The sequence below is a fragment of the Platalea leucorodia genome, assembly GCF_965183815.1.
Source record: "Platalea leucorodia genome assembly, chromosome: 2".
Lineage (NCBI taxonomy): Eukaryota > Metazoa > Chordata > Aves > Pelecaniformes > Threskiornithidae > Platalea > Platalea leucorodia.
Window position 1 is genome coordinate 66,892,161 of NC_138824.1, and position 27,670 is coordinate 66,919,830.

A 27,670-nucleotide genomic window follows, 5' to 3' on the forward strand; every position below is an offset into this window, starting at 1 on the left:
CCCGGGCCGGCGGGGCGATGGACGCTTCCCGTGCCGGTCGGCAGCCGGTAAGTGCCCTCCGCGGTGCGGGAGCCGGGGGGGGGCGGGCGGGGAGCTCCGCCGAGCGTTAACGGACAGCCCCTGCCGCGGGGGGGGGGTGTCAGCCCGGCGCGGCTGAGGTGCCGGGGCCGGCGGTGGCGGGAGGGGAGGAGGGCGGCGGTTACAGCCCGTGGGGAGGGGGACGCGCCGCCTGCACCGAGCGGGCCGGGGGCCGCCCCTGGGCCCCCGCCGGAGCAGCCGGCGCCGGTGAAGGCTGCCGGAGCGCGGGGCTTCGGTCGGCGGCGGGATGGAGCCTCGGCGTGCCAGCTAGTGCCCGGAGCTGCCGGCTTTTAAAGAACTTGGTGTTAAAGGGTCTCGCTTTCAGGTGCCGCCCTTGGAGCTCCCGTAGCTTATCGCGTATTTCAATAGGTTGTAGCGCTGAACCTGGGCTATTGAAGAAATGCTTTTCTTAGGCGTAATGGCAAAGCTGTCGGCTTTATGCTTTGAAGACGTTGAACCCATCCACGCGTTAGTGCTGGAGCATTAGCTCCCTTTTGGAGCATGGAGCAAAGCAATTCATTTATGAGTTTTCTGCTGCGTTTTACGCCTCAGCGATGCAAAGCCCAGAAGGGTTCTAGAAACAACATAGAATGGGAGGAATTTGGGGAAAAATGCTCCACCCTGGCTGTGCAGCTAGCTGCTTTTGCGTTTTCTGGTAGCGGGAAGGTAGGTAAAGTACCTGTCTCCGGTGTCTCTGGGCTCGCTCCTGCCGCCGTGCCGTTACGCCTCAGTTACACCGGTGGAGCCGTGTGTGAAGCTGCCCGGTGAACTGAAAAAAATGGAAAACAACTGTTATTCTTTTGAAGTTTTCTGTTCTTGGAGCGATTGCCATCCGGGGCAGTGTCTTGCTCTGGTTCTCCATGGGACACCGGAGGGAGCGGCGTGGGAGCAGGAGCGTGAGAAGGAAGAGGGGCTGCTTTGGGTTCGGCTGCTGAAAGAGTTATTTGTTGGACCGTTGTCAGAGCCATCCCAGGGCCCGACCACGTCCAGGCCGAGTGAAAGGGCTTCATTCACGTTCCCCCGCTTGCTCACAACTGGGCTGTTGAGCGTAGCTTGCTTTCTGTCGGGGCTCCCGCCCAGAGCGCTCCATTTCACACATTCTCTTTTTAAGGCCTGCATGAATCCTTTGCAGTTGCAGTGTGACGTAGTGCAATGCATTAACTTTATATAAGCTTTCTCTCTTCATACGTAATATGTATATATAGCTAGGTGGAGAGTCAGTACTTGGCAGCCTGGCTCTCATGGGAGACTGGAAAAATGTGGAAAGAAAAGAACCTAAGTATGAGAAACAAGACAAAATGATTTTGCTGATTGATGTTTGCCTGAAGAGCGTGGAGGGATGCAGTAAATAAGCAAAAGTGAGTGAGAGCGGGATTGAGGGTCCGCTAAGCGGATGGATTTGGTAAGGGAAGAGAGAGAAGCGTGTACATGGAAAGCTTTACAGAGAATACTGTAAAAACAGAGGTATAACATAGTTCTGTAATGGAGAAGGGTGATTTTGTATAAGATTTATAAAGGTAAATTATGTAAGTGTAATCATGTAAAATATATTTATATTGACATCAAATAATATTTCCTAGTTTAACACATACCGTATAATGGTTAAAGTGTTTCTTACTACCTTCTGGGAAAGATTTTGTTTTCAGTTGTTTTGCAAAAGAAATGTAAAGTCACTCTCAGAATGCAGCCTGACCTCCTTCTATAAATCTGTTTGCAATCAGGCTGCACAAAGTCTGAGATGCAAGTATTTAGTACTTCTGATTTTTGAAAATTTGACTTCTGGGAAGGTTCTGGCAGCCATTGCCCCCATACAACAGCGTACAGTGCTCGTCACTGATTAATGAAAGAGGAGGAAGAAAAATCCTTGTTGCAGTGAAAGAGGGCTTCTGATAGCAGCTGCCATTCTCGCATCCAAGACCAGTATTGCTTTCTCATTTGGACGAGCAACATCAACAGCAAGGGGCTGATGTGGTCAAGGGTGAAGAAGACTGACTTACTGCTCTTCAGGAAACACAGTGCTAAAGCCGCAACAGGCACAGCTGAGCCAGCACAGCCAAAGAGCTACAGATCTTCCAAAAGTGACTGCAGTTCTGATATCAGTACCGATACCAGCGTGAGTATTTTTCCGTGTCAAGGTCATCTCAGAGCACGGTGCCAGATTTCAGTTTCTTTCTTTGTTTTTCCTTCCTTGAAAACACACAGGTCAAGAGAGGCCTTTCTGCGTGGACCATAAAACTGAACGCTTTCTCCTTCTGCATGGCAGTAGCGGATCAGTGCCGTCTGAACCAGCACTGTCATCGTCATCCTTTTCCTGGCCCTAGGAGTACCAGCTGTGAGGAACTGGTTTCTTTTCTGTTGTCAAGTCTTGATTCCCCACCTGTTGCCTCTTGCTGTATCTATCCATAGGCAACAATGGAGGAACAGGTACTGCATGTGCTAGATTTTCAAGTTACTGAAACGCCTGTTGGTGAAGAGAGGCCCTAGTGGCATTTACAAATGAATATGCTGCTGTCTGTGAAATCACCTCATTACAACTGGAAAACTAGCAAAGTGTCTCTGCTTGTTTGTTTGTTCCTAAATACCTCAAAATACGGTCCAGAAGTTGTCTTCAGTAGCAGCCTGCACATCATGCCCCTGTTATCTGTTGACAAGGCTGTCACTTCTTCCTCTGCCTGTCCTGGGTGATTTCAGGGCATTCAAGAAGATTCTGTCCTGCCTCAAGTTTCTTCAGACAGAAGCATAGGGCAAAAATGTAACTTTTTTTTTTTTTTCTTAAGTTTCCTTCCAAGGTCTCTCCATATATGCGCGTATGAAGGAAATCTTGTGGCGACATATGTTTTAAGACAACTTCAGCTGTCTTATGTGTTGAAGTGGGCTAGAAAAGGAAACTAGTTGGTGCACCAGAATGCCACGTAAGAAGTCATTTGAAAGAGATGAGGGAAGAATCTTGGGCTTCTGACATTTGGACCAATCCCTAAGCTGTCTACTGTTTCTGTCAGACTGAATAAATTACCTGATAACTGTGAGTGAAATTGTCAAACGAGTTGTCATTGAATCAGCTTTTGGCCAATACTTTTTTTTTACCTACACACCTTTTTGGGGGGAATGTTTTGTTCCATACTTGACTCCTGTGTGTTGCTTTTCATTTTATAGAATACCCTGATGTATTAATTCAATGTAATTTTTAATGTATCTCCTTTCTTATTCTGCATCTTCATGGTCTTTTCTTTCTTTGCATTTTTTCTGCCTCATCCTCCCATATTTTCTGTTCTCTTCTGTGTTATTTTGCCAAGGTTTCCTTTCTCTTCCCTCTACTCATCCCATCTGTTCCCTGTCTCTCTCTCACGCATGTATGAACATCAAGAGATGTCAATGGTATGCATGCCTACACCACAAGTCTACATTTTAGATTTCGACTGCCCAAAAATGGAGAGTTTTCTTCTACTTGCTTCCAAAATCTGTTTAGTTTCCTACTTACCACATGTGTTATGAGGCAATAGCAACATAGATATTTACTGGATTAAATGTAACTTTGGTTATTAGGAAAGTAATTGACTGTAAGAGAGCAATGCAATTTGCTATTGGAAGATTAAAATAGATTTTCTAGTTTAATGAATGTCCACGCCTGTTCCTCAGGGCTGTCTGAAAGAGTCATGTTTGGAGTGTCCATGGGCACCTTAACATGTGGTCGTCCGCCCTTGTGGCAGATGCCCAGGCGTCCTTCCGACGGCCTCTGCACTGCCTGCGTCGCCGCCTGGGCCTGGCAGGACCCTCACCTCTGCCTAAGCACATGAGCATTCATCTCTTTTTTCTGCAAGCTTTGGAGAGCAAATTTCAGTCACCTCTACAAGCCAAGTGGCAAGCTGGTTATTGGCCTGGACTGCAAGTCTGGCTCTGCAGGAGGCTTATGCAGAGAGATGCATGTAGTCTGACACGCAGCTTTTGCTGTGGAATGGCCTAGTGTTGTGCAGTTTTAGCCTGAAATAGGTGGCAAATTTAAAAAATAATCTTTTTTAGTTTGTTTCTGGAAGAAGAAAAAAAACAACTTTTTAAATGTGACTTTTGTCTCAGGCAATGATTTTTCTTTGCACGCTCTTTTTAATAGGCAAGAGGACTTTATATAAACCAATATAATTGATTAATGGAATTTGCAGAAATCCAGATGCAGTTCTGTGAAAGCTATGCTACCAACCCTTTAAAAAGGGGGGCAGGGAAGGCGTTGAGATGTGATTTGGACCATCTCAAGCGATCTATATCCGTACTATTTTGATGAGAGTATGAATTCTGAGAAAGGAGCGAGAAACAGGAAGTGTTTACGGGAATATTACCGCTCTCGTGGCATTCAGATTACAGGCTTTGAGTTATTCACTGAATAAAGTTGGATGAGATGTTGTCTTCAAGCATAATTTAGCTGCTCCCTCCAACGGGCAGTAATTTGAAAACACTGGCTAGTATAGTGACTTTAATTGCTTTCAGCGTGATTTACGTTTCTTAATTTTTGAGTTGTCACCATTTTTCTAAACCGGTGATACAATAATAACTTGTTTTTCAACTGGATGATGTATTATTTCTTTGAAAAGTAGTAAGCATGCAGGCATCACGTGGTCAGTTTAGTGGATTTAATTTCTCTGCGTATTTGTTAGACCATAGCAGAGTGAAGCTGTATGAGGTGCTGGCATTGAGGGAGAGACATGTGATGCCCTTGGAAAATTTCAGAAGGAAAAATGTAAGCTATTGCTTTTCTATCAAGGGAGTGCTCCAAGTGGTGTCAGATGGAACAGGTTCACAAAGTGATTTTTCCGTAAGGAAGGTGGAGGGAGGTGAGTCTTCAAATGAGAAGTGTAGCTCTCAGTCTTGTAATGTTTGTTGCATGGAGAACAGAGGTATAAACATGCAAGAACGTAGGCTTCTAAATCAGCGTGCCTGAGACTGTCTCAAGTTGAGCTACGCAATATTTCTTTAAAGTTTTGTAGTCTAAATTAAGAGCTTTTATTGCAGCATTTTGGGTGAAGCCAATTCCTGAAGACTCCATTGTGTCTTAGGACAACTGTCTGAACAGTTTAATAGCAGTTAAAATCCCTAAAAAAGTAGGTATATTTTTAAAATAGAAATAGATTCAGCATCTTTCTGTCTCTAGCTTTTAAAATTTTGCTGTTTATGTAGTGTTGGTTTTTTTGTTTGTTTGTTTGTTTGTTTGTTTGTTTTTTGCGTGTCTGTGCTACCACAAATCTCCTCATTATATGTACCGTAATCAAGTAAACTCTGGCCATGTTCTTGAAAAAACTTACATAGTCTATTTTTCTGTACTATTTCTCTGTAAAAATGATTTTTGAGACCCTGAATTATCCCTTTCTCATCATCGTCCTTCAGGTTGTCAGTCTTCTCTTTAAAACAAGAACCTTAGGACAAGACATTAAAACATGTTCTCATGAATGATATCAATAATGTTATTTCTGCTTGAAATTCTTGTTCTCCCCTATCCTGTGGTTATTTATGTTCTCCTGCTGACATTCTCGTTGTCGGGTCACACTCAGCTGGTGACCATATGGGGTTTGGGTGGTGGTTAGTTTTTTTGGTCTACTGTGTCATTACCTCTGAGAGAAAGAACCAAAAAGTGTCATCTTGTGGTTAAGGTGCTAACTTACACATGGGTTGAATGAGATTCATGTTATTGCTCTCTTGGTCTTTCCCTTTATTATCTCAACTATATATCTTCATGTCATCTCCGCATGCACAAAGTGAAGGTGATATATCTCTTCCCCCTCCCAGGACAGGGCTGAAGAAAGCTGTGCATAAAACACAGTTTCTCTATTGAGGAACTTCTTCTAAGTACCAGGTTCTGTAATCTGTTTTTACAACTTACCAGGACTTTACTGTCTTGTGTCAATTTTTTGTCTTGTATCTGAAATGACATAGAACTTGCCATGTACTTTTATATATTTACATTTCGGAAAAATGTTTTTAATTTTCACTCATAACTGTGTAGTGTCATTAAATTATTTTTTATGTACTGAAGAAAGATGAAATATGCTGTCTTAAAATAGCAGCAAATTTGAGATGCCTCAGAATATATTGGCAATTGCATAAATACTTATTGCGGAAGCTGTTACTCTCTTTTGTGACGGCAGTACATAGCCATAAGAAGCCTCTTTGGGAGAAACTTAGAAATACAAAGAAATTAACCATCTTGGAAGTCTGATATGAATTTTTAAGTCGTGATGCAGCCAGATGTCCGTTGAGTTACAAGCATAGCCTTAGCTTTCTAAGCAAAGCACAGAGAAGGCACCTTGCTTTGCCCATTTATTATTTCTCATGGTCCTCTGTTTCACACAGAAATTTGGTCAAATTTTCAGTGATAAACAGCCAATATAACAGTGGAAGAACTAATTGTTGTTGATTTTCATTTCCAGAAAACAGTAAACTCTTGAGTTTAATTGCTAAATTGTAATTAATCTCTCTCTTTCTTTTGAAAATGAAGTTACGGAGTTCATGGCCACGAGGACTCCAGTTGTCTGTTTCTGCACTTAGCTTTGTACAGCAAATACACCTGTAATACCAGTTTCCTCAGCTAAACGCTTTTTAATCCTGACATAGTCTCTTGTGGATGACGTGGTGGTTACTGTAATGACCTCTGGAAATGCTCAGTGAGGTTGTGGGTGTGGGTGGTTTGTCCACTGAAATCCGAGTGGGCTGGAAGGAAATAAAGTTCATTCTGCTAGGGTTTTTTGTTGGAGAGTAAGAAATGGCTGTGCAGGGATTTTGAGGGTAGCCCAGCACAGTTTGGATTTAGGCTGGTGACATGCAGATGAAAGGCTTCCCTTCTATGGTGATGCTGAGCGCTGGCTTTTGGTGTGGAGGCTTAATGGTTTGTTGTAGAGGAACTGTCTTATATTGGGGGCGATAGAGGTGGTGTGAATATCAGACTGTGTAACTATAGTTGTTGGATGTGCTGCCACTCTCAGATACACTTGCCTTTAAATGGACAGGATACTGACAGTTTTCAGTGTTTCTCAGCCCTTTCTAATAGTAATTTCCATATGGTAGAATACCTTGAGAAATTTCTTTATCAGACATGCTTTGAATGAACGTTTTTTTTTTTTTTAAATAGCCCTAAGATGTCATATTTTATCTTTAAATTGTTCGCTTTGCTTACACGTTTTTTCCTCATTACGTTAGTCTAAAATGGAACTACCTGGTTATAATAGCCTAAAATAAGAGTTAGTGCAGTCTGTAGTCCCACACAAGAAGTTCTGTGCAAAGCAAGAATAGGATGAGTATTTGCTGTGAGGAATGTCCCTGTCCTTTTAGCTACAAGAATTCTGGAACTTGCTATGCATACCTGTTCTAAAAGGTGGTGCTTTTAAGTGTTAAATAAAAATTTCCTACTGTTAGCTATATACATGTTCTAGGAACCACTAACGGCACGTGGATTGGCAACATAAGAGAAAGAATAGCGTGGACCTGTCACTGTTTACACTTTTTGATATGGAATGTTTGTTTAAAAATACAGTTCATTTGTATGAACCAAGATATTTCCTTTTAATCTTACGCATTTTTAGTATGCTCATTGCCTTGATGTCATGACGCTAGATTGCTAGCTGACGTTTGAAAAGGAATGTGCACCTTTAGACATTTCTAATAATATATAATATATTATCCCTTAGATTTCTGGTGTGTAGATAACGTATTATTTTCCATAAATAACAATTTCAATTCCAGCTACTCAGAAGGAGTTCTGATTGGTAACATACACCTTCCTGTGATTATGGTCTCTATTTTGAATTCTGCCTGTTAAAGTGGTTTTAAATTTTTTTTTTCTTCATTTCTAAGAACAAACCAACTGTGATCTATTTTCCGTCTACAGTTTTCAGTTTACATTTTCAGTTGGACTTGTCTGCTTTATTTTGTCCATGTTTCATGTTTTTTTTTTTTTTTTTTTTTTTTTTTTTTTTTTGCAAAACGTGGACTTCACTTTAAGCCTGCAAATAGTTCTGTAAAGTAAATTAAAATGTTTTCTCAAATCATGGAATAAAGTTGATTTAACAGATCTTTTTTCAGACTTTTGCTTTTCTTGGTTTCATGTAAATCATAAGGAATGAGTTCTAGCTTACCAGTAGAGTTCCTTTGTGGCCATTGGTAATTGCTTTGTAACTAATATATTTTAAAATTATTTTTCTGTAGCAAAATGATGGCTATCGAACCTTATCCTTGTCCGGGCATGTTGGTTTTGGTAGTTTACCTGATCAACTGGTTAAAAAATCCATCAAGCAGGGCTTCTGCTTCAACATTCTTTGCATTGGTGAGTAGTATCTGGGTGGTTTAAGGCTTTAGTACTATAGCCCTCCTTAGGAATTGACTGAAATTTAAATCCAGTTGCAGTGTTAAACTCTAATGTTAAGCATGAACTATTATTCCACCCCTTCCCCCAGCTTTGCGTATTTGTATCTATCCTTTGTTTTTATATTTAGCATTTTCATAAACAATACAAAGGCCAAAAATGTTGAAAATGGATGGCATGCATGTATTGATTTATGAGAAGCTTCTTGGATTCTTTTGAGATCAAAAAATCCTAAAATTCCAAGGTGGTACTACTGAAGAATTTCTATATTTATCAAATGTTTGCTCTCGTACTTTAGCCTTATTGAAAGCCCTGTGTTGAACCCCATGGTTTCACAGCTAGTGACTTAGCTTTTTAAATCTCTAGGGAATTAGTTCACACTTCTAAAGAAACCAAAGTGTCAAGAGACTGTTCTGCTTATTACTCATTAGTAGGTAACTCTCTCTTTTCATCTGTAGGATGAAAAAAAATAACTAAAAGGTATTTAGTGCTCATTATGAAAAAGGAATGCAGGCAACCAACTGAGAAATCAGTTGAAAAGTTTTGGTATAAATTTGTTGCTGTGATAACGCTTTCTGTGCTTAGCAGGTATTTATTTGATGTGCAAAATGTCTTCCCCAACCCTTCTGTTTAACTTCAGGGGAAACTGGAAGTGGGAAATCAACCTTGATAAACAGTTTGTTTAACACCAGTTTTGATGACCCTGTGTCAACGCATTTTCTGCCAAATGTACGACTTAGAGCCCAGACATATGAACTCCGGGAAAATAATGTTCTTTTGAAGCTGACCATTGTGAATACAGTGGGATTTGGTGACCAGATAAACAAAGAAGATAGGTAAGTGCCCTCTTGTTGCTACCGTATGCAGAAGTTTTCATCTTCAATTGCAAGTTGGTATTTCTTTGGGCTTTGTAGTAAATATTTGTTGTAATATGTTCCAAATGTTTGGTTAACTGTTTTCTCTGTGTACCAAAGTAAAGGTGTTTTTCTTCTTGAAACTGATTTGAGAAATGGGATGAACGCTGCCTCTTTCTTTATGATATAATCTTTTGTAAATGTATGTAAATAAAATGTGCAGTAGTGACTAGAGTTTCTTTTGGGGTGGAGGAGAGCAGGGAGAAGGTCAACAGGAAACTTTTAAAGCAACCAAACAGGTTATAAGGTACTGTAGATTATATAATTAGATCTATAGGGTTTTTAACAATTTATTGGAACATATTGAAGACCTTAAAGTGGAAGGAACATCACGTGGATTACTGAAGGCCTTTGTTTTTTATGTTGGACAGCTTAATCAGAAGAAGTAGAGCTCCCACACTAGTGTCTTTCAGAACTTTTTTTGAGTCTCTTCTTTTTAGGAATTGAAGATTTTAAAATATTGAACTGTCTCTCAGCAGATTTTGTTTCTTTCACCTTAATTGTAAAGAATTTTAGTAATCCTTTGTGCTATATGAGTCCCTAAATAGTGATAATTATAAATGAAGGTGAGAGTCACATTAAGATTATCATGAGAGCTATGAAAGTAACTGGAAAATAGCTACTGCTAGTGGCTTGGTTAAATGAGATGCAAGTAGATGTGAGTACAGATATTAGAGGTTTTGATGTGTGGTATAGGAGCTGCCTTTTAGTCCTTTTAATTTTGTGTGTAACAACTACTTCTGAATTTTGATAGCATTCGATCTGGTTTATAAACTTTGTGTAGCAGCAGAAATGTCAGGGCACGCTGCTTGTACATCTAGTAAGACTTTCTTTTAGAAAGCAGATTACAATCCGGTTGTAAGTAGGATAAAGTATACTTAAACTGTACTTATTGCAAATCAGATGTACATTCTTCTCTTACATTCCTCCTTTTCAATTTTTGTCTATTGTTTAAGAGCTCTCTCATGTACAGTACTTCATCTTCAGAAGATAAAGGAGGTCGTATTTCTTGGTACTGGTAATTGCATGTTCTTTCTTTTCTTGTATCTAAAGTTTCTTGTATCTTCTTTGTATGTAAGAGTTCTGCAGTTGCACAGCTTGATTGCAAAAATTTATGAAACATCACTTGAGAAGATTGGTTATAATCATAACTGACTTCATGTAGCTTTTTTCCCTAATAGTAGCTAGGAAATGTTTTATCTGTATTAGGTGCATAATTCTTTTTTGAGTAGCCTTTCAGAAATTAAGTTTGCTCTGTATCTTTAATTTTCTGCTGTATTGGCTTAATACTTGAGCAGCCTTTTAACATGTAAAGCAAAAATCCACAAAACAATGCAAGAGGAATTCCTTTCTTAGTCTGGCTCTGTTTAGGAGTAGCTAATCTCTGGTTGTTAAATTTTATTTCTTACAGCTATCAGCCAATAGTGGATTATATAGATGCACAATTTGAAGCCTATCTCCAGGAAGAACTGAAAATTAAACGTTCTTTATTTAGCTACCATGATACTCGCATCCATGTCTGCCTCTATTTCATTTCACCTACAGGCCATTCCCTAAAAACCCTAGATTTGTTAACCATGAAAAGCCTAGACAGCAAGGTAAGACTTTGAAACAGAGTTCTAAGAATTTGTCTTCTTTTCTGAAGCATCTTGCAGCTTTTAGATGTTCTACCACCTGTCTGTTCTATATCCATGTGTTTGGTTTTGGGATGCTTTTTGGTACTGGTATACCTCAAGTTCAGAATAAATTGGTTCCACAAGTAGTTTGCAGTTCATCATCTGTTTCTTTACAAATCAAAAGGAGAGAGAGAGAGACAACCAGCAAGTTGAAAAAAGAAGCACAATGAGGTTTAAAAAAAAAGAAAAAAAAATTAGAACCACACCAACTTTAACAAACTGTTAACATGTTATTGTGATTGGATAGGGTACCCTCCGTGGGTGCTGTAATACTTCTAATTAAGCTCATTTCTAGTTCACTGTGGAGTTCTGGGACTGCTGGGAAGTTGGCATATAAAAAGCTTTGCAGCGCTGTGAAGATCTTTGTTATAGACAACTGAAGAGGCAAGTGCCATGAACAGACACCCTGCCAGCATGGCTTTTTCTAAGATAGGTTGCATTAGTGTTTTAAACTTCACATCCTGATTTGTTTTGAAAGCTTTAAAATAGCAGTTTCTAGTGCGATTACTTGCACTTTCTAAATTCTTAACTTTCTTCCTGTAATGGGGTTGAGTGAACTGGATGAAGCTAAATGTTTAACCCATTTTAAGAAACCTTACATCATTTGGGTTTAATTTGTTGAAATTTTGAGAAATTTGAAAACTTAAATGCATCTGCTGTTCCTCTAGCCCTTTCCTTTGTGCTTTACTAGAGTCTCTCCTGCTAAATTTTTTCTGCATTTTCTTGTTCATGAGATTTTTCTTCAAGATAACAAGGATCAAATCAGCTGTCTATTCCACATTTGTGGTTGATGAGCACATTCGGTATTTTTGTAGTTTTGTTTGTGGATGTATTTTGCATTTTGAACTTTCTCAATAGCACAGAGCAGGTGGGGGGGGAGGTATCAGGGGACAAATGTAGGGGGGAGCAGGGTCACTTCTTTCTGCTATGGTGTTGGTTTATGCCAGATTAAAATGTTTGTGAAACTGCTCTGTAATACACGCTGGTAGCTGAAGAGCCTTGATACTAGAAAATGGCACAGTTTCATGGAGCATATTGTTCTACTCTGAGTTTTGAAGTTGGAGGTTGTGTTAAACCACCAAAAATACTTGGGTTCTAGGTTATGCCCCCTTCTTACTGAACTCCCTTTGAAACACTGTTTCTTCCAAAAGAAAAGGGAATAGATCCGTGAGTCCCAGCACCCTGAGAAAATATTTTTCCATCAGGATAAAACGAAAGTAATTCTGCTTTGGGGGATTTTAACTTCTAGCCACCTGCTCTAAATATTTTTGATTCTGCTTTGGCTCAGAGAGAACATGAATGGCATGTAACTTTGTTGTTTTATCCCTTTGCAATGGATTCTGCTTTCTGCTCTTATGACAGAAATATATGTATACACCAAAAAAACCTATATACTTTAACTGTAGTTTGGTTTCCATCTCATTGTGGAAAACGTTTGTGATGCTTTTAGTACTGCATTCTCCTAGTGGCAATTCAGAACTCGGGATTTCCCAGGATGTGGAAGTTCCTGGGCGCATTCGCCGAGTACAGGATTCCATAAAGAGAAGGTGGTAGCAACATGCATACATCGAGTGTATAAATCTATGTCAAAAGTTGTCTTCAATTTCTTCCTAAATCCACCACAGTGTACACTGTTGTGCTTTTGTTATGGTCTGCTTGGTACAAAACAAGACCAGATTACACAGCTCAGAGGTAAAGAGGGTTCTTAGAGAATCATAGAATCGTTAAGGTTGGAAAGGACCTCTGAGATCACAGAGTCCAACCTGTGAACCTGACTGCCAGGTCCACCTCTAAACCATGTCCCTAAGCACCACATCCATGCGTTTTTTGAATACTTCCAGGGACTGTGATTGCACCACTTCCCTGGGCAGGCTGTTCCAATGCCTAACCACTCTCCATGAAGAAATTTTTCCTAATATCTAATCTAAATCTCCCCTGGCACAGCTTGAGCCCATTTCCTCTTGTCCTAAATTGTCTTGGAATAGGATAGGGTCATTCTATACTCTGTTATCCTGGGAGAAAAAAACAGACATATCTGTGGGCAATTAATTTTTCTCTATTGCATATAAGTTGGATGACTAGCTAAGAATTTGGCATCTGGCTTTTAGACATTGGAAAGTCCTGTAGTTTTGCTTAGGACTGCATCACTACAGACCAGCCAGGTTTCATTCACAGATTAAGAGAATCTTCTTCTCCATGCTTTCTTCCTGGGAACGAGTGATTATTCAACTAATACATCTGCATTTTTAAGTCTTTCTTGCAGAATTACATACAGGTTACTGTTAAGAAATGATATGAGTATACCTTGTGGGGTTTGAGGGTTTTTTTTTTTTTTTTCTTTGAAAAGAATCTTTGGAAATTTTTGTATTGATTCATAGAGATACATTTAAATCAGCCTGCAAGATATCAACCAGTAATAATTTCAAGTATATGTATTTTTGTTTTCCTTCTCTGTAGCATAAAGGGGCAAGAGATGCTTTGACATTAATGTAAGGTGTTACATGAAAATCTTAGTTTAGAGTAGTAGTATGTTTTCTAATGGGGGAAGGGGAAAGCGACACTTTGCATTTCAGGCAGAAGGATGATCAGCCTCTGAATTTGGTGCTAGCAAACAGAAGTAATATGCACGGATAAAGTTTATCCTGCTGACTTTATATGGTCATTCTGCATTGCTATTGAATGAGGCAGCCTCAGCTGCTGCTTCCCATTGTGCACGCTTAAGTGTTTCAGGGAGCCAGTTCCCTGGATGAGGGAACTGATTTAAATTGAAAGCTAAAGATTTTGGCTTGGTTAGAGAACTGATCAGAGTGAAAAGTAATGTCTCCTGAGACAGCTGCACAGATTTTAGTTCTACCTGGCAATGAGCAGCTGCAGGCAAGGGGAAGGGCAGGACTGTTGGTTTTATTGCAAGTGTAGACTTTTTATGTGGGGTTAAAGTGATTCTGTATTAATGGCCTATAGCTTTCTAGCAAAATTCAGTTTTGTAGTTGTTGAGAGTTGTAGCTGGGAAGAGGCTGGAAGGGAGTCAGTTGGTTTCTGAGCGAGTAGTAGGCATAGGAGGGAGCAGTGGGACTTGTGGCACATCTATATGTGGTCCTAATCAATATAATTTAAGTCTCTTGTTAGTACAAATGTGTGCTTTCAATTAATGCTATTCTTGGATGAAAGTACTCAGATACTAGTTTTCAAGTAAACCTTAGATGCTGCAAACAGAAATTAATTTTGTTTAACAGATTAAGCAAAGATAACTTTTTTTGTTGCTTATCTAAAGCCAGACTAGTATTGCTTTTAAATTTTAATACCATGGTTGTGATTTAACATCAATGTTAAATAAGCATGCTTTTTTTTCATTTGGACATATTGCTTAAGGCAGAAGACTTATTTCAAAAACATCCATTTTAAATCCGTTCTTGAGATTCCATGCTTAGGCATTTCCATTCAGACAGAATATTCAGAAGAATAAAAAGAATGTATGTGGGGTTTTTTCTTTTTTTTTTTTTTTTTTCTCCTTCCTTTTTGCACCTATGATCAAGGAACTCTGTAAAACTCTCTTCTTCTGATATCTGGAAGAATTATTTGTATTGTTCTTCCAAAATACTTGGCCACTGGCATTAATTCTTTGTATCTAGTTCTGAAAAACGCTTATTTTGGGAGCAGTGAGAGTATTTTTAAGAAAAAATTGGCATCTGCTAGCTTCCTAAGTTACTGTCATAACTATTTCAGGAAACGGGGAGCTTACCATAGTAGAACTGAATTTCGAGTTCTGAATAATTAGCGTAAAGACTGGTAAGCAAGATTCTTCAGTCTTCGCCATTCCTATGCTCGCAGCAGATACTTGAGAAACTCTTTGCTGCAGTGGTGAGGTGAACAAGGTGGTGGTGTAGCTGAAAGGAATCCAGGGAGGAGCTCAGGGGCAGGCAGGGTTTGGTAGCCAGCTTCCTTTTCTTTGTGTATTTAAACTGTCAACTGTCATTTAACACCTGAACCATGTCCCCCGGTGCTATAGACTAAAACAATCTGTGTTTTTAGCAGAGATATAAATACTTAATGTCATTTAGTTAATAAGTAGGCATTGCTGGTCTTTTGAGTACTTCACTGTATGAGACCTCCTTCCTCGTTCTTTTCTCAGAATCAATTAATTTCAGGGGAGTATATTAAATAATCTGTTGTTATTTTGTTAAATGATGCCAGTGAATGTATTTTTCATGGTTTGTGAAGCTTTGATATGACTTGATGGAAAAGTTCGGACTGTGGGGGAAGTTTTAAAGAGCTTGTCACCAAACAATTTAATTTATAAAAGATACCGCCTCAAAATTGAAGTCTTACACATTTCATATAATTTGTATCATTAATAGGTGAACATTATACCAATTATAGGCAAAGCAGACAGCATTTCTAAAACCGAACTACAGAAGTTCAAGAACAAAATAATGAGTGAATTAGTTAGTAATGGCGTCCACATATACCAGTTTCCAACTGATGATGAAACCGTTTCTAAAATTAATACCATCATGAATGTAAGTATATGACAAAAACATTAATATTTCAGTGCTAAAGCATCATTCTCTAATGCCGATTTGTGCCTCTTCTTTCACTATTATCTTGAGGCTTATGGGTTTGTATGTAACAAGTTTGTTTATTTTTCTCTCTCCTTCAAAAGCTCCTATGTTTTGGGTTATTTTTTTTTCCCTACTCGCAAATCTCCCTGTCCCTGTGCTGTTGATACTACTTGTTTTAGGAGGCTTTTTCTTTTCTGGCTCAGCAACAGAAAAGAGGTTCTCACTCATAAACACTTTTTCTAATTTCTGGATAATTAATATGTCATTACTAACATAGGTGGATAGATTGGCTTTGTTCTTTTCCTCAGCAAATACTACCTTACCTCTGTTAGGGAAGATATTCAAGTGCCTCGTTTCTTCAGTTTTCTCTGGCCTTTATGATAGCAAGTCTTCCATCTGCCTTTTCCTTTTATTTAGTACTTTCATTTGAAATTAGGACAAATTTTCTCTGGGGATTGAAAAGTCAGATATAATTCTAGCTTTTTCACTATTGTCCTTTCAGATCCTCCCAGGAGTATCTGCCAGCTTCAGCTAAGCTCGTGAAGCTAGATGTCTTTGCTTTGAGCACTCTGACTGTATTTGCTGTTCATGTGCATATGTTTGTAGATGCACACGAACAGATGTTTGCATGTGCTGGGGGTTGAAAGTAGGGAGGAGGAGCCGGTATGCCGGAGCGTATGGCTCGGCGGACCCAACCTCTGTCACTTGTGCCAGGGAGTGAGGATGTGCAGGCTGTCGTTCAGTAACAGGTCCTTCTGCTGTGGGGAAAGGTGGTGGTGTGGTACTTACCCCTTTCATGCTCTGCTAGAGAATTATTTTCCAGTTAGTGATATTTTCTTTTTATTTGGTCAGTTGTTGTGGGTCAGCACGCAGACAGTCAGTACCCAGCCTGTATTTCTGGCTGTTTGGCCAAGCCCACAGCAGTAGCCATACCTCGGGTTCAAACCTGTGATCATCTCATGACTGTTTCTGGGGTTATGAACTCTGGCTGAATGTGAATCGGAGGGATGTGTTTTAGAGCGGCTGTCTGTTTGCTGCTGATACTCTTCCTAATGCAGCTCAGGATGTAGTCAGCCGCCTTTGACACTGGGGCAAACCTGCTGAATCAGGTCCAACCTGTTGTCCACCAGGAACCCCACGTCTTTTTCTGCAAAGTGCCTTTCCAGACGGTCAGCCCCCCAGCATGTGCTGGAGCATGGGATTATTCCTCCTGACGTGCAGGACTTGGCATTGCTCTCGTTTGAACTTCATGAGATTCCTGTTGGCCCATTTCTCCAGCCTGTCGAGGTTCCTCTGAATTGGTAGCACACCCGTCTGGTCTATCAACCGCTCCTCCTGGCTTTGTTATTGTAGCTTGACTTCTGTATCAGTAGTTTGAGTAGCTACTGATCTCTTCAACGGGTTTTTTGATTTGAAACTGCCTGTTGGCTTTTCCTGAATTGGTGTTTTCCCCCCCTAATTTATTTCTGAAGTGTTTGCTTTTCAGTTCTGTCTTAAGAATGCTGAGAGATAAGGCTGTATTGGTGTGACTTTTGCAGGGGCATTTGCCATTTGCCGTAGTGGGAAGTACGGAAGAGGTGAAAATTGGAAATAAAATGGTGAGAGCTCGTCAGTACCCTTGGGGCATCGTACAAGGTAAATGAATTCTCAAAGGTATTTTTGTGAGATTTTTGTTGTTGTTGAAGTATAAAATTCACCAATACTAAAAGGGGCTGGTATTATGCACTGATGCCATATTGTTTGTATTTTGGATCAACAATTTAAGGAATTTAGCAGTTAATACTTGAGGTGCGCAGTAACTGGTAGTTTCGTCAGCACTGATGCATCCCTGCAATCAAGCTATGAGATGGTATATGTACTATTAGTATTGTGGCAGTGCCTCTAGCACTACCAAATTTCAAAGTTCTATGATTGTGAGTAAAGAAGGGGGGGGCGGAAGAGAGAAATTTGTTGTTGTTCAACTTGAACAGGAAATCAGGACGTGTTGGAACATAGAATCATAGAATCGTTAAGGTTGGAAAAGACCCTTAAGATCATCAAGTCCAACTGTTAACCTAGCATTGCCAAGTCCACCACTAAACCGTGTCCTCAGGCACCACATCTACCCTTCTTTTAAATACCTTCAGGGATGGAGACTCAACCACTTCCCCGGGCAGCCTGTTCCAGTGCCTGACCACAACTTTCGGTGAAGTTGTTTTTTCTAATATCCAACCTAAACTTCCCCTGGCGCAGCTTGAGGCTGTTTCCACTGCTTCACTGTGTATATTAGAAATTACAAAGAAGTATAAGAGGTATCATAAACAACAAGATACCTTTTCCTGGAAGTATAATTAGTAAACAAAATAAATGAATCTCAATGTTGTTTAAAATAGATTTTGACAATTTTGCTACTTTTGCATAATAACAAAATCTTCCTCTTTTAACTGATTAGTGGAAAATGAGAACCACTGTGACTTTGTAAAGCTTCGCGAGATGCTTATTTCCACAAATATGGAAGACTTAAGAGAGCAGACTCATGCACGACATTACGAGTTGTACAGACGCTGCAGACTGGAAGAGATGGGCTTCAGAGATATTGGCCCTGAGAACAAACCAGTCAGGTAAAGGACTTATGTGCAGCACTTGGTTTCAGCATCCATTCGCTTCATATTTGACTGTATCAACGCAATACAGAGCAGGGTTCATACACAGAATAGGTTTTCTAAGAGGGAAAGAATTGTTTTGTGGGTTTTTTTGGTTTTTTGTTTTTTGTTTTTTTTTAATCAGATTAAGTGTGTAGCTGTTCATTCAGTTATCTTCATGGAGAAGTATATGGGGTTATATGAGCATTGCTTTTAAAGGCATAAAAGCTAGTTGTATTTCTGAAATTTGTCTCTTTTAGAATAAACCTGGGGATTTTAATTTTTGTCGTGGAGGACATTTTTCTTCGCTTTATGCCTTTTAAATTATTTTCATTCTATATTAGCATGCTGTTTTACTTTCTCTCTTAATAGTGTCTGATTCTGAACAATGATTTGGTTGAACTCAAAGTTCAGAAGGAACTGAAGCAAAAAGTTAGACAAAATCATCGGTTACACTGTTGGCTTCCCACATTATCTGACATAATAACGAAGGTCTAGCCTTTTCAGGTCAAGAAATCTCTTGCTAGACTGTAGGAAGTTAATAGAGGATTCCAAAGGAAAGTTAAGCAGAGGGTAGAGACACTTGGTTGTTTCATGTAGTAAAGCTGTTTTATGCATGGGACTGTAGTTTGTAAGTGATTAGAATCCTGATGGGGAAGAACTGATGCTTCAGGAGTTGTTCAAGCCTTCACGGTTTAGCGAAGTGCTGTTGTTGCATAGTCATGGTGGGAAATACTGACTTAAACCAGACATGAAAACAGAATACGACTTTGCATTAAAAATGGTTTCTAGTGCTTTGAACCAACGGGTTTGTTTACTTCCTGTTTTACTTAGAGACCAGACTGTCTCTACCCATTCTGTTCTGGTAAAAATAAATGACTTTTAAATGACTTCCCTCCAAATAGTTGTTTTTAGTGGCTTAAATTCTTTGCTTTCACCTGTACTTTGCACAGAAGTTCTATGGTAGTTGCAGTTGCTGCTATGGAGCAGCATTTCTTTCACTTTGACTAAGTCTTACTTATATATTGTTCAAACAATAGTGATTAAATAAGATCAATGTGGCCAAGGAAGATGCTGGATGCGGGCACTTCCTTCTGAAGTCTTAATGTCAAGGCGCATTTAAAGAACAGTTCATTTAGATGATCTTGAGCTGACCGTGAATCACAGTGGTGTCTTGACGTTTCTCTTGACTTAACAGGAAAGGAATAAATCCTTTTCATAAATAGAGAACCAGAGGTGAATGAGGTTCAAAACCAACTGAAACTGACCATAGACTTTTCATTGGGTTTACCTTTAAGTTTAAGAACATACACTAACAGCTGATACCTTGTTCTCTTTGTCTAGGGATAGCTTTTTTTAGAGGTTTGTTCGTGGCAATATTGACTGCAGTACCTTTGGCTTTTCTGAACTTGAATTTCACAATGTACAGCCATCTCAAGATAAGAGTTAAATTATAAGAATGATCATCCACAGAACTGTTTTCTTCCACAAACACAAGAACTGTCTTTGTAAAACCCCTAAACAGTTTGCATTTTACTAACGGTATAAAGTGGCAGGTTTATATCAGAATGTCATGGTATTTTGTGCTTCGGAAGTTGGTTTAGAAATGGATTGCTTCGTGGTGATACAGAATAGCTAAGTTCCCTCTGGTGTGTCGTTTTTATGTATGGCGCACTGAATGTCCTTTTATTGAGAGTTTTGTGGCAAGACAATACACTTAATAATTAGTTTTGGTAAATGGCATCTATTGAAAATGTCATTGTTTTGGAAGGACGAGAATAGGTATTCCCTAAGAATCTAGAAAAATTAATTTTTTTCCCAGATTTACTGCGACAGGAAGAGAGAAGTGGGACTGGATCTAGGGTGTGTGGTTTTCCCCAAGTTATGTGGCATAGTGAATGACACTGAGGTCTGAAAGAGAAGGCGTTTCGTCTTTTGGGAGAGACTTTTTATGATACCATAAAAAAGGAAGAGAATTTAGAGGCTCTGTATGTAGTGTAATTAGCAGACTACTGTAGCCCTACCCATAAGGTGTTTTATGAAGCTACTGAGGAAATGCTAAAAAGTGTCATCCTCAGCAGCATGATAGAAAACATCTCTTTCCATAGACTAAGTTCAATGCTTCCCATTTTGCTGACTTGTAAATTTAAATATCTTTCAGAATAGGGACTATTCTGTTCTTCTAGGCAAAACTGTGTTATTAAATCGTCATCCTCTTTGTCCTTAAAGATGTTTACAATATATACACATGGATTCTAAGAGCTGTAGTTTTAAAGTATAGTTAATATTGCATAGCAGTATATGACCAATGATTAAAATTTCATGCTACTTGTGTAAATAATGATCAAAATGCATGCTGAGAAGTCATCTTTTGTGCCTGTGATGTAGCTGTCTACATACTAAATTGGGTAATCTGAATTGGGTTATTTTATGTAAATATAGAGAATTTCTGCTAGACTTGAATAATTGGCTGATTTTACTGCACTGGAGTTTGTAGCATTTGAACATTGACCTTGAGTAGCTAACATGCCCTGCCTTTTGGCATGTTGTGAAAAAGCTGTCTGTGAAGTTCCTGTGCCACTCTTTTGGATTTAGAAGTACAAGTTCATTCATCCAAAATTGTACGCCACTGCAAAGCAAAACCAGTAATTCTTGGATTTTCAGCTGCCGTGTGAGATAGGGTGTGGGCAGACATCTGTAATGGCTTTCACTCTTATATGTGAAAAAGCATGTTGGTAAGCTTTATTTTTTTATGAGAGACATGGAAAGAGATGGTTTCAGCATGCAATGGAAAAATATATTTTGCATCTTTATTACTGGGTGTGAGGAGGGCAAATAAAGATAGTAGTCTGAAGTGACGGTCCTGTGTACACTTTTGAAAATACCTATTCCCTAATCCTATATTTTTTGTGAGTTTGTGTCATAATAACTTTTAAATTTTTTTATTTGCCATTGCATTCTAAGAATTAACTTTTTCATTAACCATGTTTCCAGGGAAAGTGAAGTTTACATGATCAGTCTGTTAGTCTCTCCCTAATAACTTATGAACCAACTCTCCATTTTGAAACTTGAAAGGGCTGGATGCTTCCAGGGGATTACATGGTGAGCGTTCTCACTGCAGGAAAAGCAGAAGACCTCTGCTCCTACCAGTTGGTGGCCAGCCAATGTGCATTTGTTGTCAGTAAATTCTTACCTCTGAATGAAGTACTGTCTTTTGAAAGTCTTGGGAGCTTGGCAATACTGCAGTAGGATGAGGAGGTCATGGATGATTTGGAAGTAGCCAGGGCTACTGCACGTGGAAGATCCATGAGAGTACTCACAATAAGTAAAGAATATTTAGGAAGGATGGAGGGACACTAATTGTATGGTTAAAAAGGTGCAAGGATGTAGGCAAGACTTTGGGTATTACAGTCATTGAGAGAATAGCACATAAAATCATCCATAGGAATTTGGACTATTAATTCTGCTGCTTTCAGGACACCTGGTTTATACTGGCATTTTATCAAACCATTATTTATTTAAATTGGATAACAATAATTAGCATGACTTAAATTAATGGATGATTGGGAACTTAATCTCATTCATATACCTTGCAAAAACAATATACAAAACTTTTTTATGAAGAGTCCAGTCTTATAGCGGGGTGTCATTCCAAAAGGTAATGAGAATTACAGTCACGTATGTACCATATCAGATTAAAATATAACGTGGTAAATCACTTTAAAACTGAGGAATCTACCATATGGTGCTTCAGGGAATAAATGGAATACCATCTAAGGCTAATATAGGTATAATTTGGTTTCCAAACCATGAAAAGCAGCCAATCAGGAATGGGCTTGGAGAGCCTGTTACGGCAAAATTTATGTAATGAAGTCAATGGATAGCAGAGCATTTGGGGGGGTGGTTTATGCATTTTATGCAGTATCTGTTGGATGTAAAATCCAGGAAGTGCTTTCATTATCATCTTTTAATACTTAAAAGTGGGATTTGCATTTCTTTGTTGCTGAAATGTAAAGATAGAGCTTTTTTTGTGTGGATGGTCTAGTCCTGCCTCTTTGATGGTCCAATTATGTCCATTAGGAACATGTATTCCTAGGTTCAGGTCAATCTCGGCAAAAGATAATTGCCGAGATGTCCAGAATGGAAAAATTGGGGATAGTTGAAAACAAAAATGTAGACAAGAAGAGTGCTTCCAGCCAAACAAACTTCTAAATATATACACACCTAGTAAGCTTAGATGTTTGCAAGGGAGGAGAGGATTACTACTGTTTTGAAGTTGGACATTTTGTAAGTCCATTTTCTAAGCTAAGCTCTTTTGTTGCTTAAAGGGACATTCCTGTTTTGAAAGAAGAAAGCTAATAGGCAAGGGTCTCTTGAAAAAAGCCAAAGATTGATAGTCAGGCTGTATGCTTCCATATTTGGATTCTCTGATGTTAATCATTCTCTGATTTGGTTGTTTTTCTGTGCTCATAATTACAATTTGTTCTTCATCATAATTGCAGTTGAACATAAACATCTCAGTTTCTCAATATGTGAGCGATCATTCCATGCTTTATTCCTCCCTGAAACTGGGATATTCGGACCTTGGAGTTCTCGAACAAAAACATGTTTATTTTCAGTCTATTTTGAGGATGATGACAGAAAAACAGGAAGGATTCAGCAATAGGAATAAGTTCACATGTAGAGGAAGGTTGATATGACTCTATTTGTCTTTCCTAAGAAAGGAAACCTAGTATCTGAAAGGCTATTAGACTTCTTCCTTAAGAAGTCACTTGGGTATGGAGTTCATCTGACCAACTGCAGACCTTTGGATTTGAGCTAAATATTTTAACCTCCTTATGGTAAGACTAGAACTGCTTCCAAAATACGTGTTTTTCATGCCTCCACTGGGAAAACGGTAATTATTTAGATCTACCACATCTTCAGTGTTGCTTAATATCAACTTAGGTAGTTCACTGAGTCAAGGGACCATGCTAAAATTACCTGCCAGTAGTTAACTTTTAAATTTTTTAGTTGTTCTGATATACCTTAATTGATAGTTGAACGTTATGCAAAAAGTTACAAGTGTAGTTTTCAAATTTGAAAGCTTTTTTAAATTTAAATGAACAAACTGTAAAATATTGTGTAAATATTTGTGGTGTTCAAAGCAGACAAACATTGTGTTCCACTGAGAGTTGAATTCACTTCCATCAGAGTCTTTATGAACATAACATGTTTGATTTGCATCTTTATATTTAGGCTTCCATGTTCTAAGTCTTACGCAGATAGAGAAACTGTATGTCACAGCTCTGCTTCTGTAGAAAGGTAGGTGATAGTGCTGTTATGAGGTATGTAGTGGGTTAGTAAGGTGTAGACTTTCTTCACAATCCCTTCCCTTCCTCCAAAACCTCAATAAGAATACATTATTTAAATAGTTATCTTTAACATCTTAATTTTGCAAGTGGTTTTGTACAGAGTATAAAATTCTAGGGGTCCAACTCAGAAGAATGAGAGAACCTGTGAATTTGGTTTTCATAATGTGCTATATGAGAAGCAGTGAAACCAGTCTTCAGGTAAACGGAGAAGTGTTTTACTGTGAGCAATGGATGCAGTAATGTTGAAAGGATTGGCTTAAGGTCTGGTGAACTATTTTCTCCCCCTCAAACCTCCTAAAACCAAAGACTGTTTGGATCATTATGTTGCTGATATGCCAAACACAGAAGAGGAAAGTTGTTTTATCTTTGTGATTTCCAGAACAATTCAGTCCAGGGGGAGGAGGATTTAAAAAAAGACTTACTTCTCCTCTTCTTTATACACGTAATCTGATTACCTAGTAAATCCAGTGTCTTCAAAGTTAATCTTTTACTAATTTCAAGACAAAATTGCTTTTACCTGATAAACTAGCTTAGGTTGAGTCTGAAGATGTCCACATAATGAAATGAAAGTGTGATTGCAGCATGTTAACTTAGTCTAGCGTTTGCTCTAGCGGCTTTATTGCACCCAAAGGCAGCATGTTAGCTAGCAAAACTGACACAGAGCCCAAAAGTGTGTGTAGGGAGATTGCTAGCACTTGAAAAAACTATGCTGTAGCTTTATTGTTATTACATATGCTGTCTAAACTTAGAGTGTATTAATATACCTGGGTGAAAACCATGCCCTCCTTTCACGTGGTAGCTACAATTTCAGGATGAATGACCTAAGTTACTTCACAGCTGATTAAAAAAAACCCCACAAACCCAAAAAGGTTGTTCTTCCAAATTTGTTGTGTTGCAATGTATTGCTCAAATAAGATAGAACAGGAAAAGTGCTCTGACCTTGAGATCTTACAAACATTAAGTCTGCATGTGTAATTTCAAGACGATTCCTCTCTCTCTTTAGATTATATTTTGAATACAAATAAGAAACATTAGGATTGAGAAACTGCCCAGTTATCGTGAATTTAAATATAGAAGAGAGCTGTTTAAGCTTACTGTTGCTCTAAATCATTGTTTTTAGGTGTCCTTTTTTGTAAGTCTTTCCATTTATAAACTCTTTTAATAGAAACAGTAAAAGATGAGACTTAAAAACTGGTACAAAAGTGTGTGTGTGTATTAAAAATATAAAGCAAATTTAAATATTTGATATACATATATATTTTTTTTACATCAGAGTGGAAGGCATGAGATACCTGGCAAAGGACAGTAACTCCTGATGGCTGAGAAAGGCTGGCTAGCCAGCACTCAGGAAGTGTTAGAAGAGATGAGCGGTGTAAGAGAATAGCCCCAGAATAAATAGCTAGAGCATTATCCATGTTTTGATCCGTTCATAAGCCCTGTGTCCTACAGGATACTGGACAGATCCTTTTGTTCTTGTAATAACCATTAGCAGAGCTCTGATCCACCAATTCTGCCTCTCTGGAATCTTGTGACTTAGAGAAGATTGTGGTAAATGTTTTGTTGGAAGAACTTGTGTCATTAAGCAGGTATGCTTTTCAAAGGTAGTGTGCTCTTCGGTGTATGAGATACATCTGTGTACAAGCTCCATTCCTTTTTCGCTGAAAAGCAGAACTTTTCCTGCCAGCGCTGTGGTGATAGCAGTGGTAGTACACACCCTGAAAATGGCAAACCTCTAGCAGTATATGAATAAATTACCAGCATTTTTTAATTTGCTATGGTATGCTTTGATATGAAAGGAGTTTCTCAATTTCAAATACCTGTGGAAAAAAATTGTCTTGTGTACTGAAATGTCTAGTAGACTTTAAAAAAAAAAAAAAAAAAAAAAAGGAAAGGAGGCATAGATTTGAAAGTAAAGAAATGTTTTAATTACTTGTTTTGTTCTGTTGCCAGATATTTGCTCAATGATCTGAACTAATTTACACCTCCTATATAATTTCAAATATAAGTGTGGTATCTATGCAGTATATTAGCTTCTGGGAGAGAGGATTCAGGAAAAAATAAGCAGTCTGATGTTTTGGTTGATGTATGTTGGAAAGTAACCCTATCTTTTGGATGTTGAATTACTTAAGAAATTGTATTTATTCTATATTAATATAACTCTACCATATTTAAATTTTGACATTACATAAAGAAAGTGCTATATATTTTGAAGGTCCTGTTATTTTTCTTCCTTTTTCGCACAGGAATAATGAATTTGTTAGTTGTGTTAATGCTCCAGATGCATTGTTTTTGTAATGTCCTATTTCAAGATTGAGGTTTCACAATGTAGAAATTTTGGGAAATTTTTCTGGCAATTTCAGAGTCTTGTTAAGAAGTAACTTAAAGAAAAAGGTTCTGTGTGTTGGAGGCAGAAAGTTATAACTCAAGTCTTTTAGAACATGAGATTCCTAAAATGCTGTATTTACTTTGAAATGTAATTTGCCCAGGAGCTGTTAGTGTAAATAATTTTACTCAGGGTTGTTTACTTAAATAAAAATTTAGAAAGGTAAGATGCTTGCTTCCGTTTAGGTTTGTTTATGAATTTTTATGTGGGGAGCTGTAGAACTTAATATTTCAGATGAATATTAATTGTTTAAATAATGTTCCAGATTGTTGGTTTTCCACATTGAATAAAGCAGCGTGCTGGAGACTTGCTTACCTTTTTGGACTTCAGTCTACAGGAAGCCTATGAGGCAAAGAGGCATGAGTTCTACCTTGAACTGCAAAGAAAAGAGGAGGAAATGAGACAACAGTTTGTGCAGAGAGTGAAGGAGAAAGAAGCAATATTGAAAGAAGCAGAGCAACAGGTAAGCATGCCTGTCTGTCTTGAGTTTGTTTGCTGAGCTTTGGAACAGTTAAGTTTTTAGCAAAATCGCAACTAGTTCGTATTTATAATTTCCTAATATTTTGAGGGCAGTAATGCTTAAAATCAAAAGCAGATTGATCACACAGATTGATTGGATTAACAGATTGATTAGACACAAGCAAACGAGCACAAGTCTCATGAGGAGCAGCTGAAGGAGCTGGGGTTGTTTAGCCTGGAGAAAAGGAGGCTTGGGAAGACCTTATTGCTCTCTACAACTGCCTGAAAGGAGGTGGTAGTGAGGTGGGGGTTGGTCTCTTCTCCCAAGTAGCAAGTGGTAGGAAAAGAGGAAATGGCCTCAAGTAGCACCAGGGAGGTTTTGGTTGGATATTAGTAAAAACTTCTTCACTGAAAGGGTGGTCAGGCACTGGACCAGGCTGCCCAGGGAAGTGGTTGAGTCCCCATCCCTGGAGGTATTTAAAAGACAGGTAGACGTGGTGCTTAGGGACATGGTTTAGTGGTGAACTTGGGAGTGTTAGGTTAATGGTTGGACTTGATAATCTTAAAGGTCTTTTCCAACATAAATGATTCTATGAGTCTATAAATGGCAGTCTTTTTTTTTTTTTTTTTTTTTTTTGGAAGGAGGGAGCTTATGGTCTAAAAGCTTTGGTGGATAGCTGGGACAAGTCAATAGAGTAAGAGGTGATATGGTGAAGTAAGAGAGTGATGAATATAATGGTTGCATGTTTCTTAGTCTTCTCTAGCAGTATGCTGAGAAACGTCGGTATGCCATAGCAGCATAGTAGGTGCTTTTCATGCATAGGTTGTTCTGTAAAATCCAAGATTTAAGGAAAAAATCCCATGGGTTGTTTTTCAGCCCAAGAGAGTGGGGCATGTACGCTTGTATAACCTCCAGGTTCAGTTATTAAATATGAGCTGAACCCTCATGTTGAGAGGTTTGAAAGCCGGGGGGGGTGGGGGGTGGGTTTGTTGGTTTTGTTTTGGTTTTAAAATCTCATCTATTCCCAGCTGCCTTAAGAATATTTGGAGATGTGGAACATTTCTTGAATATGTTGTTGAAGATTTAGTCCTGTCAAACTGGACTGGCAAAACAGGATCTACTCATCTGCTTTCTGCCAGACTCTGTCATGGTCATGCGTATTTATATTCAAACATTGGTTTAATTGAAATGGGAAACCTGTGTATATTTATTGGTGTTCTTTTCTGTACCTCAGTCTCCCAGCAAAGATGCAGCAGTTTTTGTGAGGTGTTCAGATGCATGTTTTAA

The 27,670-nt window shown here is 38.8% G+C and overlaps 1 protein-coding gene across 1 annotated transcript; it reads left to right on the forward strand.

Moving 5' to 3' along the window:
* Nucleotides 1–17: 17 nt before the first annotated feature.
* SEPTIN10 (septin 10) lies at nucleotides 18–27,670 on the forward strand (the record flags this gene model as incomplete). Its single annotated transcript, XM_082332825.1, has 11 exons — nucleotides 18–47; nucleotides 8,260–8,377; nucleotides 9,057–9,252; nucleotides 10,742–10,928; nucleotides 15,362–15,523; nucleotides 17,104–17,200; nucleotides 17,997–18,165; nucleotides 23,425–23,490; nucleotides 26,254–26,386; nucleotides 27,150–27,184; nucleotides 27,412–27,670. The coding sequence occupies 11 exons, from the start codon at nucleotides 18–20 to the stop codon at nucleotides 27,668–27,670; spliced, it is 1,452 nt and encodes a 483-aa protein (XP_082188951.1).